The following is a 14,090-nucleotide window of genomic DNA, read 5'->3' on the forward strand; positions in this document are numbered from 1 at the left end:
GTCTGCGTGTTCCCTCCTGGCGCACTCTCAGCAGTGATGTCACGTGCTCAAAACACTGCCATGTGACTCATGGTATCCTGCACAGATGACATTACCATGCTTTACCAACCAAAGCAAAAACACAATTTTCCTGGTCATTTCTCCTAGAAGACTCATAAGTTGGTATCTTAGATGTTAACATGATCTGAATAGATGAGGATAAGGGAGGGCATGGGGAAGCACTATAAATTTTTAGCTTCAAAACCACTAGTTCTGAAAGTGATCACATTTCTTCTAAGAAGTACCTATTACAGTAAATTCAAGTATTTATGGGAGGCTAATTCTCAGTTGTTTTTATTTCTATGGCTTGTAAAATTCTTTTATATCTACCCTCTCATCTAACCTTCAAAACATTCCAGTGAAGTATACAGGGGAGTATTATCCCCATTTATAACTGAGGAAATCAAGACCCAGTAAGCTGATGAGCTGATTTCCAGCTTCTCTCTCAGCTCCAAACCCACCCTTCCTATACACTGCTCATGATTCTGGGACTGGGGGCCTGAGAAAACACCCCTCCTTTGACAGCTGTTATGCTCCAACAGTAGCAGACACCAGAGGGACAGGGCAAGGCTGGATAGAGGAAGGGGAAGGAATTTGTTCCCTTGTTCGCTTGCTTTCACTCAACAGTAGCTCTGTACCCCGCAGCAGCTGTTCGTTCAAGTTTCTGTTTATTTCTATACAGTTAGAACCAGTCTCATCCTGCCCTCTCGGAAATACCAGCTCCAGCAGGCTGCCACCCCCTTCTCAGAGGTTCAAGAACCAGTTCTGCAGGGGCCTCACCGCCAAGCGTCTAAATTCTAAGAATCCCAAACTCTTCCTTTTGTTCCTTCAGCCTTAGGGGTATAAGCGGCTTCCCACAGTTTCAATCTCAACGTTCCTTCTCTGTATTCCCTTTCTGCCTTCTCAGGCCTCTAGTACTTGGTTAACCAGTTCCATATGTTAAACTCTCTCTGATAAAATAATAGCTGTGGTTTTTGTTTTCCTTAATGGACTCTGACTGATAAATCAGGCTTTCTGAATCAAAATCAAAACTCTGAAAAATACACCTAAGGTGTAAGAGACTGAGCAGATACACACAAAAATAGATGACAGTATATTAGAATTCTTGATGGGAATGGCTAATGGAATAATGGTAATAGATAACACCTTGTGCCAATTTGGTAAGTCTTGGTAATATGATTGGGGTAAAATCTCAAGCTGGCTTTGCTTTCTACCCACCCTGTCAGTATACCTGTTTTTTCCCAAACAATTTTTCTGTTTTCTCTTAAGACGATGGTTTCCCAGCCTCATCTAATTGCTTCTTTCTGAGACTCATCTGTTAGTTTTCACTGGATCCAGTTTTGTAGTTTTCCTGGGCAATTCTATAGCTTTTCTTCAGGCTAGTGTTTAAGGTTGTCTTAACAATTTATATAATTTCTTTATCATTTATATGCAGTTACTCATATTTCTTTATAATTTATATATTTTAGATTTTTTAGTGCATTATAGTTTTAAAATATTTCACACTTACCAGTGCCTTAGAGTTTTTAAAGTGGTTTCTGCTTCATATTTCATTTGAAGTTTATCTGAGAATAAGAATATTTTGTTCACGTCTCATAGCTATTAAGGGGCAGAACTTAATTCTTCTTAGTAGTTGTCAATGTGATATTCCCTAATCTTCTGATGAGAGTGGTAGCACAAATATTATTACGATTATTTTATAGACTCAGAATTGAAACTTAACTGACATGCCTCCTCAAAAACAACTGAATTCCTGCCAGAGTTGAAATTAGAATAAAAAGTGAGAATTTACTGATTTTTGGTCAGATCTTTTTTCCATTGTGGAACAAAGCTCTTTCAGTTAAGACATATTATCAGACCTTATATCTTTAATTTATGAAGCAAAATAAAAAAGTTTAAAAAGGAAAAATAAAACAACTATAACTTGTCACTTTTAAGTTTCTTACATTATAAAATGAACATATATAATGTTTACCTGAAATTTTTTGAAGTGCCTTAAGAAGTAATAGTTAAATATTAAAGTTGTTTCATCATCAAAAAATCTAGAAACAATAAATGCTGGAGAGGGTGTGGAGAAAAGGGAACACTCTTGCACTGCTGGTGGGAATGTAAATTGATACAGCCACTATGGAGAACAGTATGGAGGTTCCTTAAAAAACTACAAATAGAACTACCATACGACCCAGCAATCCCACTACTGAGCATATACCCTGAGAAAACCAAAATTCAAAAAGCGTCATGTACCAAAATGTTCATTGCAGCTCTATTTACAATAGCCAGCAGATGGAAGCAACCTAAGTGTCCATCATCAGATGAATGGATAAAGAAGATGTGGCACATATATACAATGGAATATTACTCAGCCATAAAAAGAAACGAAATTGAGCTATTTGTAATGAGGTGGATAGACCTAGAGTCTGTCATACAGAGTGAAGTAAGTCAGAAAGAGAAACACAAATACCGTATGCTAACACATATATATGGAATCTAAGAAAATGAAAAAAAAGGTCATGAAGAACCTAGGGGTAAGATGGGAATAAAGACACAGATCTACTAGAGAATGGACTTGAGGATATGGGGAGGGAGAAGGGTAAGCTGTGAAAAAGTGAGAGAGTGGCATGGACATATATACACTACCAAACGTAAAATAGATAGCTAGTGGGAAGCAGCCGCATAGCACAGGGAGATCAGCTCAGTGCTTTGTGACCACCTAGAGGGGTGGGATAGGGAGGGTGGGAGGGAGGGAGACGCAAGAGGGAAGAGATATGGGAACATATGTATATGTATAACTGATTCACTTTGTTATAAAGCAGAAACTAACACACCATTGTAAGGCAATTATACTCCAATAATGATGTTAAAAAAAAAGAATACTCAAAATATTTTTAGTCTATTCAATATTATTCTTCAAAACTTGGGATATGTTAATGCATGAAATGCTCTAAAACTTTAATATAAAATCAATTCCCAGGCAATAATTTTTTCTTACCTCGTTAATAATTCATTTTATTTCCGGGGAGAGAGGCCACTAAAAACTTCGCAGGATTTAATTCATCAACTAGATGTAGATTTAATTTCCATTTCATGCTAATACTGTAGAATAAAAGTTGGGCTAAAAGTTGGTAATAGCTAGTTTTCTAAATGATTTAATGTAATTTTATGTTTACCTGTGCACACAACACATGTATACTATAGATGGTGGTAGAAAACTAGAGGACTTGCAGTAGCATTTTTTGGAGCATTTTGGGTATCTTATTGGAAAAAAAACTTAAATATTATAGGGATAAAGTAGAATGGGCTTTGATAGTTACTAGATGCAATATTAAGTTTAAGTTTTTCCCAAGTAGGTGAAAATATCCTATCAGCAAATGAGTATCTCTTATACTGCCCTGAATGCGAGGAAAGGTTTTTGGCTTCTTCATTATTGAATTGGATGAATGACATTGATGAAATGAGATAACACATAAGAAAGCATCTGTCATAGGGTTGAGACCATTACAGTTCTCAGTACATGTTAGTTTCCTTTTCTTCTTCCATATTCCTGATGATTTAGGGCATTCAGGGAGAGACCATGTACTGACACTCACCCTTCTGCCCTACGTGTCTCATGAAACTCCACATAGGCCTTGCTCTAATTCTCCTCACTTACCTGGAGGTTTAGATTGATAAGTGGATTACAAGAGTCCTTTCTTACTTCCCCTGACTCTCTTGTTAGTCTGTTTGCCTCTCTAGAACCAAGGGCATTCTGGCATTTGAAATTTGAAATTTCTATCACTTTATCAACTTTATGTATTTTCCTTTGGCATTCCCATGTGCTTTCACCTGAGCCTCTTCAGGAAAGGGATTTCAGCTTGAGAGGATGATTGTCAACAGAGTCAGAAGAATTATAGAAAATACTTCATGTGGAATTTTCTGTAAATTTGACTGTAAGTGAGTTTTTCCCTTTTTAAAAAGTTGGAATAGGGGCTTCCCTGGTGGTGCAGTGGTTAAGAATCTGCCTGCCAATGCAGGGGACATGGGTTCGAGCCCTGGTCCAGGAAGGTCCCACATGCCGTGGAGCAACTAAGCCCGTGCACCGCAACTCTAGAGCCCACGAGCCACAACTACTGAGCCCGTGTGCCACAACTACTGAAGCCCGCGCACCACAACTACTGAAGCCCGCGTGCCTAGAGCCCATGCTCCGCAACAAGAGAAGCCACCGCATTGAGGGGCCCGCATTGTTTTCCCTTTTAAAGGATAGGGAAGGATGCGAAGGACTATTTGACCTTGAGATCAGGTTATCCAATTATAGCAAGGCTGTTGGAAAGGGAATTAAAGTTAACCTTGACATTATTGCCTCCTTCTTCTTCATATGTTTTATCTAATTTATTACCAAGATCTATTATTTTTCTTCACAAATCACTCTCAGATTTGCCCTGTTCTTTTCATTCTTCCTGCTGCCACCTAAAGCTCAGTCTTCACTTCCCTGGTATCTCTCACCCTAAAACATTCTGTGTACCATTTAAAAGTAATCATCCCGAATATTCTAAAGTATTTTTCAGTATTCTTTCCCATCATCCTCTTCTCCTTGCTAAATTGTATAATGTATGGTGAATAGTGAAAAAATAATCCCCTTAAACGGCTGGTTGAAGAATGTGTATAGGTGACAAATTCTATCTTGCTGAGCTGGAAGCAGCAATGTTCTAACACTTTTGACCTCATCTAACCCTTTTGACCCCATGTTCCAAGATTCAGCACCCTCTTATAATTGGGGATATTATGAGATGAGCTTCGGATCCATCCAAAAGCCCAGGCATAATTTTTATGGCTAAGCATCAAATGTCTTGCGATCCTGCATGGTAATTGGAGGTGTCCCGGTGTAGGGGAGCCACTGCAGGGACTGATTCTGCACCAGGTCTGGGAAAACTGCTTCTGAATACAGTTAAACTCTTGTGTTTTCAGGGATACAACAAAAAACCACAGAAGTTCCATGACAGACCTTTTATGTTTAGGTTTTATTTTTTACATTCTGTATGAAAATTATCCATGAGTGTATTTCTTACCAACTATCTAGACGACATACACCTAACGTAGTGATGTTTTTCCTTTCTACCCAGTTTTTGCTGAAGAGGGTTTGAAGCTTGCTTCAAGTGTGCAAGTTTTCTCAAAACAGGTAATGCACGTATCCCTGCCTGGTGCTGGTGGTGATGTCGTAAATACCCACTTTGAGGGTATATTATTGAGGTATAAAGGTACTTAAGGTTTAAAAGATGGAACTTCATTGGAGTTGTTATAACTTCCTTATTTACATTTCAGCTGAAAGATGATGATAAGCTTATGCTTCTCCTGGAAATAAACAAGCTTGTTCTTCTATGCCACCAGCTCCAGACAGTAACTGACACCCTTGCAGAATCAAGTGTTTCTAAAGGTAAAAGGGAGGGTGGGACATTCAGGAAAGCACTTGAGAAACTTTCACACTTCTTTTTTTATTAGGTTAGCTTCCAGTCCCTTTTTCTTCAAATAAAGTGTTAATACCCACAGAAGAACAATTTATTTCCATTTTTCCTGCCTTGACTGCAAGAACCATTTATCATCTGCAGTTACAACTGACCCCAGGAAGCAGTAGCTTCACCAAATAAATTAGCTTTTTGGACGTGATTAATACCATAGCACAGAGCAGCTACCCTTAAATCCCAACATCATCACCTGACTAACTAGGGCACAGACCCCTCAGAGTGAAGGGCTTCTATTGTTTGTTTTAGGGAGTCTCAGTGCAAAAAAGAGTGCAAGGAATTGCAAAGAAGGGGGTTCACTGCCACTATTTGGTGCCCTTTGAGAGGCCCCTAAACCGTCTGAAATAGAACAGGTTGATTTTCCATCCATTTTTCCTGGGGTTCCATGAAATTGGCATGAGACTTGGGCAACAGTCCCTGCTTCTGAGTTCTGGGACCTTAGGTCATCAAGTCAGCTCAGATGCCTTAATCTACATACCCTTTGAGATCCCTTAGAAGAAATGTTTACCATTTTCAAACTAAATAAATGATAAAGTCTTTTGAGGGCGTCCTTATAAGAATTTGATTTGCTTGCTTTCTGTCACTATGGTTGATAAGAGTATTACAAAGACAAGAGGCATAATGGCTATTTTGATCCAACTTCTCTCATTTTGCTATAAACTGTTGAAGAAGGTAAGATAATTTCTCTATCTTAAACTCACATTTAAAAACTTAGTCTAGGGCTTCCCTGTTGGCACAGTGGTTGAGAGTCCGTCTGCCGATGCAGGGAACACGGGTTCGTGCCCCGGTCCGGGAAGATCCCACATGCCGCGGAGAGGCTGGGCCCATGAGCCATGGCCGCTGAGCCTGCGCGTCCGGAGCCTGTGCTCTGCAACGGGAGAGGCCAAATTAGTCTAAAGGAAAATGCAGAAGAAAATAGATACTATTTAATTTTGCAATTTTTATTTTAAGAGTAAAGCAGAAACCAATTGTCTTAATTCTTTCCAGCTTCAAATGGAAAACAACCCATGGATCTCAGTTACAAATAAAGATTCTGTGGACGGTAAAACTTGAGAAGCTCCTGCGGTCAGATCTCTGGAACACCATGTGGCAAAGCTGACATTTTTAGAAAGCAAACGATCCTGTATATTTCAGAAATACAACAATTTTGTAAAGAAAACAAACTGAAATCTTGCTTTATTTTCTGATCATGAAACTGATTGTGAAGCTTTCTGACAACTATAAATGCCATGGTGGTTGCTATATTTCTAATTGAAGTGTGATTTTAAATGGGACATTGCCATGAATAGTGTTCTTTAAAAGGCAAACCGAATATCCTTACTGCCTTAATGACAATTTAATCCAAAGAAGCTATTTTGAAAATATGCTCACCTTTGGCACATTTGACCCTAACTTCCTATTTTTTTAAATTTAAGCTTATCATCTGGGACACTAATTTGCAGCAGAAGAGACACAGTAGTCTGGGTGATGCAGGGTTTTCCTTAAACCTGTGGACTCTTCTTCAATCCCTCTGTCCACTGAGTATGACTAGGCCTCTGCTCTCTCCTCTGTCATAGATCATGCATGCCAGGAGCACACGTTTGTTCTCTAGTAAGTGTTTCACAGAGCACAGGAAATCTGTTGTGATGCATGTCCCTCCCCCACCCAAAAACAGGGTCATGGAGCTCACTCCATGGAATCCTGGAGGAACTCACTAGGAGATGGTTTTTGTTCTTGTTCTAGCATAGCTGGCCTGTCTGCCCTTGATATTAGCTGGAATCCTAAGCCTATCTTACTGGCTTGAAAAGCAGTTTTTGTACTTCTCAGTAGTAATTGATGGAGCAGAAGATAGAAGACAGAGAACACTTGAACTAAGCTGTTCAAAATAATTTCTGAGTAAGTATACATATGTGCCTTTGGAATATTCATTAAATAAATGACTTTAGTCTTTTTAATTTTAGGGTTTAAAGCTTTTGTTTTTGTCAGGTGGGTTTTGATTGAAGGATCTGGTTATAAGTTCTGTCCTTATGATGTAGTATAGTTAACTTTGGTTTTTGGGGCTTGTATCCCAATGCTTTGAAATGTATTTTGAAATCTAACGGGACATGTCAGTTGCCAAACGGCAGTAGTTCTATAAGCTCGTCTGATGATCATTATCTGAGTCAGCCATCACAGTCAATATTCACAAGATCCTGAAGAACCACAGTGCTACGAATTAGCTAGTCAATATTTTATTGAAGGAAACTTGAATCTACTGTAGGCCTCGGAGAGAAAATGGGGTGCACTCAGCTTGGTTATGACCTTTATAAAATATTTCTTTATAAAAATCATCAAACATGATTTTTATTCCCTGAAACCAAAATATTCTTTTAAATTACAATGGAAATAATGGGAGAATGATGTGAGGTAATGTTATATGTAAAATAGATATATAATTCTTTTACTATCTTTAGTATTTTTGTTTTATGAAACCTTTGGGAACCCTTTGTGCTACCTGAAATGGGGATTTGCTGGTTTGTGCTTACACTTTCAGCTCACAACACTATCAGAGTAGATGTTTCTATAGTTACTACCTGTATCATGTCTAGCGGGTTTACTTAGGGGAGAGTTAGGGTTAAAAGAAGTTTCCTTGTGAGTCAAAAATAATTTAAAATTTTTATTTACAAAATATTTTACATACCTCAAATGAGAATATTCTCTAATTTAAATGCAAGTAGGGGTGGGGAAGGGATAACTTTTGACTTGAACAGCAAAAGACGATGGAGAACTAAAAGAATTTAAATTCAAGGATAATGGTTTTATTTAAAAACAGAAATGTTTATATGTATGTATATGTTGCAGCCCTTAAGGAAAAATAACAATTTTAAAAGAAGTCCTTTTATTTGAAATTCAATGTAAACAAGTATACAATCTTAAACCATGAATTCAGAGTTTTTTGTTTATTGTTTAAATGATGTGAAAGTTTTTGTTCTGTTCAAAAGCACCTGTGTCTTTGAATTCCAGGAACTTCTCGGGAACTTCTTCGCTGGTGACCCTGTAACTGGAGTGTGAGACTGAGTGACCACAAATGCACGTGTTACTTCATACCACATTATAATATTGATACTTCCATGTTAGCAAAGCCCCTTTCAAAGCCTTTTCATGTGTCCTTCATTAAGAAGCCAGTGTTACAGTGCTACATTGTTCAGAGCTGAAGGCCAACCCATAGACTTAGAGAAGGTACACTCTACACCCTGCCTCTTCCCGGCAACCTGAGGGAGGCAGTTGGGGCAAAAGGGGTGGGACCAGACGTTTCGGTCGTGTCACACTGAAGCAGACTGGGTAAGAAAGGCCAGTTGTTGTTTTTCAACTTCAAAGTGATGGAAAATTGAGGCAAAAACAATAACCATGACATAATATTCAAACAGAATTATATCAAAACCTAGTAGTTACTAATGGGTTACAGGATGATGGGTAAATTATTTTTACTTTTCTGTCTTTTCAAATTGTCCTCAAAGTGCTTTGTTTGTTGGTTTTTAATCAGAAAAATGCCTCTCACTTGCCAGTTGTTAGAAAGAGAAAAGCAAAAGAAGAGCAGAGTGAGTACATGGGCAGGCAGATCTGGGAGGTTGGAGACAAAATGGAATCAAGGCTTGTTATGCAAGATAAAGAAGGAAAACTAGGTCAGGTTTTAAGATCAGGCCTCCCTGCAGATAGCCCGGTGTGAAGGATGCTTCAGCGCCTCTGGTTCTTCCTTAGTGCACTAACTCGTAGGCCAGGTAAGGATAAGAATGCCCTGTTGTTTTTACTCAATCTTAATCCTCATGAGGTAGCTGTTGTGGCATTGATGCTTTTCACCACGACTTCTTCATACTGTTTTTGTGTCAGTAACCCTTCTGTTATGCTTTTACTTTCCTCAAACTTGGGCAACACAACTGCAGTGTAGCCTTCGGTGGATGGCTAGAAGGGAAATAGAATACTTAATACGGTCAAACGGTAAAAAAAACCAGATAAAAAGTATGTGGATGGGATCTTACTTCCCCAGACCCTTTTACCTTCTCTTGAAGAATAGATGGCTTATGGAGAATGCTTTCATTCACTTCCATCAACCATCCTCTAACACAGCTATTTAAAGAAAAAATTGCTTTGAAGAAAAATATTATCTTCTTTGTTTCCCCAAAATTGTGGTTAAAAAGTAACTCACCTAGACATGGTGTATTCTTCTCCATCAGAGCAGTAAATCTTACACAGAGGTGCAAGTTCTGTTAGAAACTGTGCCCCCTGATAATAAAAGGGAAGAAAAAGTTAATTGATGTACATTTTCACTTTCCTTTGTGAGGCAGCCCTCAGAGTCACAATAGGATATATTCCTGGAATTAGCATTTTAAATAAAAATGACTTAAGTACAGAAAAACCATTGATTTATTCAAATACTTATATACTAAATGCCTCTATGGGCTAGGCACCACCCTAGGCTCTAGAGGAAAAAGCAGGCTAAGACAAATGTGATAATAGGTAGTTTAGTACATATTAAGAATATATTTTATCTTAACTTATTATACTTTATATTTAACTGTACATGAGAAAGCTGCACATAGCCCAGTGTAAAGATTTCAAAAGGGTAGGAAAATCTTACCAATAAGCAGTAATATAAAATTCAACATTATAGAGAATGACAGCAATATTGTACAAAGTTAGTTTCATTAAGATTCCTACCTTATTTTTATATTAGAACTTAACAGAGAAAGGAACTTCTTTATTAGGTCAATCACTAAGACTTTCTGAAGAAGGGATATTTTTCTAATTTAAAAAAATGCAATTTGAGGAATATTTGGAAAACAGAAAAGTTTTAAGTAGCAGATAAGAGTAACTTACCCATTATCCTATAACCCGCTAGCAAATACTACATTTTGACATATGTCTGTTTAAATGTTGTGGCACGGTTATACTTTCATGTACTCCACTGTATGGATACATCTGGGGAGGTTCTGACAAATATCTATTGAGTCGGCCAAAAAGTTCATTCAGGTTTTTCCCTAATGTGAAAAACCCGAGCGAACTTTTTGGCCAACCCAATACAAGGAGGCTCATGGGAAATGGATGCAAGCATGTCTGATGTGTTGCCCTTTTTTTCCCAGGAATTTTTACTGCAGTGAACATCTGAGGTCAAGATGCTGTTCTTTATGGCCTCTTTCCCACTCACAACATTATTAGACAGCATTCAGGTGTTACCGCATGCACTTCACTCCTCTGCCTGTGGGTACTTCGTTTCAAAATACTAGTCAGTGTGACTCCCCACTTTTAGGAGGAGGGGCTGGGGACTTGTCCCAGATGTTTTGTCTACCACTGGCTCTGTGTCAGAAAGAAGTGTTTTAACCCCTTTTTGTCACCTCCCATGGGAGAATAAATGATGGGCAGTGCTGAGATGTAATCAAAGCTTATCTACAGTGGGTTCCATATGCAGGTCTCTCTCTGTTCCTCAGAAGTAACAACAGTGTTACTATTTTGGACAAAGATTTATCACAGGAACATCACAAGCACTAACTGTTTTACTTGCAATTTGTAGACTTTTAAGAATGGTCTATGCTTTTTAAAGTCCACTTGCTTCTTGAGTGAGGAAAAATCAATAATTATAAGGCAGGTTATTAGGGGCCTTCAGGACTACAAAGGGGAGTATAAACAAGGGTCTTCCAGAACACTGAGGGTAATTAGCAGAAACTCTTAGTATGTACTCAGTAAATGAGGGACCTAAATCACCAACTGAAACTTTCCTATCCAGGGGGGTTTGTCAGGATAGTTTAGTATGGTAATGAGTTGTCCTTGGTGTGATACCCTCCTTTAACAATAAAATGTCCATCCTGCCTAAAGGTGTAGAGGGCAGAGGTAACATTTTCTATAACTAAATACTACGTGGAGGAGGAGGGTGTAGCTAGATGTGTATTAAATTGGCAGTGATTTAGGAATGGGAAATGATACGAAGCAAATACTGTATATTTTCTCAGATTGATTTTTTTTTCACTACCTCAGGACTTTTTTTACTTTTAAGTTCACATGTGAAAATATACGATAAAGAAGTATTGATCACCTAAATTTTATAGAATTCGAAATACTGGCTTAACAAAGCTAGAAAGGACAAAATATCTTGTTATATTGGTATTAGAGTTGTTCTTTCAAAGGCCCAGCTTCTCCATCCTTCATCCTGGAGATGATAGGGATGGTGGCCCAGAAGCTAATATGACAGATAATATACCTTCTGAAATACTTCATTTTGGGGGCCTGAGAATTTCTTTAGAGTTTACATAGTCTTAAAGTCATCTCTAACTGCCAGGGAAGTATGCTGAGCATACATTACTGGGTTCTAAGACTGGCTGGCTCTATCATTATTATGATAATAGAGGATTTAAATAGAGAAATACAGGAACATACCCGCTTAAATTTCCCAGAGACTTTGTTCTGAAGTCTGCTACAGTTGGTACTGATTTGATAGAAAATGCTTTTAATTGCTTTTCCACTTTGAAGAACTAGATGGGATCCTGCCAGTGTGATGACACATATTCTAAGAGGAGCAAAAATTGATCCTGTATTATTGCTTGGTATGATTCTTCCTCCTATAACACCGTATTCCTACTGGCACAAGAATAGCTGAGCTGACATTTGTTTAGTCAGCCTATCATTTCCCCCCATTTTCCTCTGGCTACTATTGTAGCTTAACTGAAGAAAAGAATGCAGTAATAAAAATGGAGAAAATGGGACTGAATTTCCTTCCCCCAAAGGGAAGAGTACCAGAGGTGTTTAGACAGCACTGAGGAGGAAGAGAGAAAAGTAAGGCATGCTGGTATGTACAGGATACCATCTGTGCTTCTACCCTAGCCCTCTCCATGGGCTTAGGCAATTCAGTGGTTAGGCACAGGCTGCTTACTTGAGGTAGTAGCCGACTGAGGGTGTGGTCCTCCATTTGGATGTTTGGGTAACCAAGTTTATTTGTTTAGCGTAGGCACTGCAAGACTCATTCTTGTCAACCAAACTCCTAGTATAAATAATACCATCTCAGTACAGTGGAAGATAATCATTTAATGAATATTTATTCAATACAAGACCGTACCAGGCTACAATGCCAGAAAAAATTTTTTTTGATAATTTAAAATTCCCAATTTTCTTACCGGTTAGAGTGTTGTAGTATACAGTGGTCCTCACAGGGTTTTCCTTTGACATCTAGAAGAAATGAATGAGTCTGATGGCTGTTGAATCAATATTTACTACCACTGCCTAGTACTTTCTTTGGTTCATAGAGGTAGTTAATTATGAAGGTTTGACACATACAACACTGGTATCCCTTCATTACTCAAAACGATATACCTAAAGGCTTACCATAAAGTATTTAAAGATATCTGGTCCAGATGGAATCCTTCATTCGATGTTAAAATGATGATTAACTCTTTGCTCCACCTTTTTTTATCCTCACTTTAAAATGAGTACAATCATTATTTCTATTAGAAAAAAAGTGATTAGTAATGTATTCTTTATTTAAGTTAGTAGCATGTTTTGTTGGTCGATTTTAGAGAGACGAACTTATCCTGGTTCGCCCAGGACTGTCCTGATCTTAGCGCTGAAAGTAATGGATTCCGGAAAACACCTCAATCCAGGGTAAACCAGACGGTCGGTTACACTAAGTCTGGCTAATAAAACGTATGCTATTGTAAAATATTTCAATATTGTAAAAGATGAGTACACCTCATATTATTCCTAAATGAATGGGAGGAATTTGGGTTACAGGAGGGTCCCCAACGATGCTCTCATCACTGATATTTGCTGGGTTCACAAAGCTATACAACAGGATACCTACTTCTAAGTGGCAAATGTGTAATACCAGCGACTTCCTTTAAGTAAAACTGTTAGATTCTGCTTTCTAAATGACTCTACTCTAACCCACCCTCTTCTCTCCATCCCTATGCCTCTACCTTAGTTTAGACCGCTACCATTTAAATCAGTTTATGTATCGCCTCTTCTCGGAGGACTGAGCCCCTCAAATCCCTTTAGGCACTCATGGAGATTGCAACCCAGCTCCTGCCTCCCTCGGGGATCTCACCTTAGTCTACCATCTTCCCGCAAGCAACCCAACCTCATGAACTCGCACTGCGCTCGCCCTACCCAGCATGCACCCTGCTGTTTTCCACGTCTTTGCAAATGCCATTCCCTTGGCCTACAGGGGAACAGAGAGATCCAGTTCCTTCTGACGTAGGGAGGAAGCGCTGGGGAGGGCGCGTGTGGCTTATGATCTGTCATCATAGTCCCTATACTGTCAGACAAATTGGGCCCAGAGGAGACTATTATTCTCCACTTACCCGCTTTGTACCAGCGAGTGAAGTAACGATCCACAAGCGATGGCACCGCGGGCTCCGCAGCCAAGGCGGCCTCAGGGGTCTCGGGCTCGGTAGCCATGGCGACCTCAGGTGCTGCAAACCCCGCCCCCTGGGGGCCTTTACTCTTCCTCCCGCTTGCCACGGAGGAAGGTGTCTTTCCGGCGTGTAGCCCGGGACACGCGCTGTGCGCACGCCTGCTGCTCCCCTGGCTCTGCAGGCTCCACCTACCGGTGCCACTTAC

General features: G+C 39.2%; 1 protein-coding gene across 2 annotated transcripts; it reads right to left on the bottom strand.

The window, feature by feature from the left end:
* Window positions 1–5,070: 5,070 nt before the first annotated feature.
* LOC132417850 (protein Abitram-like) lies at window positions 5,071–14,090 on the bottom strand. 2 transcript variants are annotated; one of them, XM_069540311.1, is made up of 7 exons: window positions 13,832–14,090; window positions 12,650–12,701; window positions 12,409–12,516; window positions 11,916–12,045; window positions 9,694–9,770; window positions 9,545–9,614; window positions 8,359–9,449 (listed from the first exon to the last, which is right to left on the bottom strand). In XM_069540311.1, exons 1-7 carry the CDS (start codon window positions 13,926–13,928, stop codon window positions 9,312–9,314), a joined length of 672 nt encoding a protein of 223 aa, XP_069396412.1. In that variant the 5' UTR covers window positions 13,929–14,090; the 3' UTR covers window positions 8,359–9,311. The 2 variants fall into 2 exon arrangements, 1 of the variants encoding a protein (XP_069396412.1); XR_009517942.1 differs by lacking the exons at window positions 8,359–9,449; window positions 9,545–9,614; window positions 11,916–12,045; window positions 12,409–12,516 and adding exons at window positions 5,071–5,440; window positions 6,233–6,399 and having other exon boundaries at window positions 13,832–13,868.

The sequence above is a fragment of the Delphinus delphis genome, chromosome X (assembly GCF_949987515.2).
Source record: "Delphinus delphis chromosome X, mDelDel1.2, whole genome shotgun sequence".
Lineage (NCBI taxonomy): Eukaryota > Metazoa > Chordata > Mammalia > Artiodactyla > Delphinidae > Delphinus > Delphinus delphis.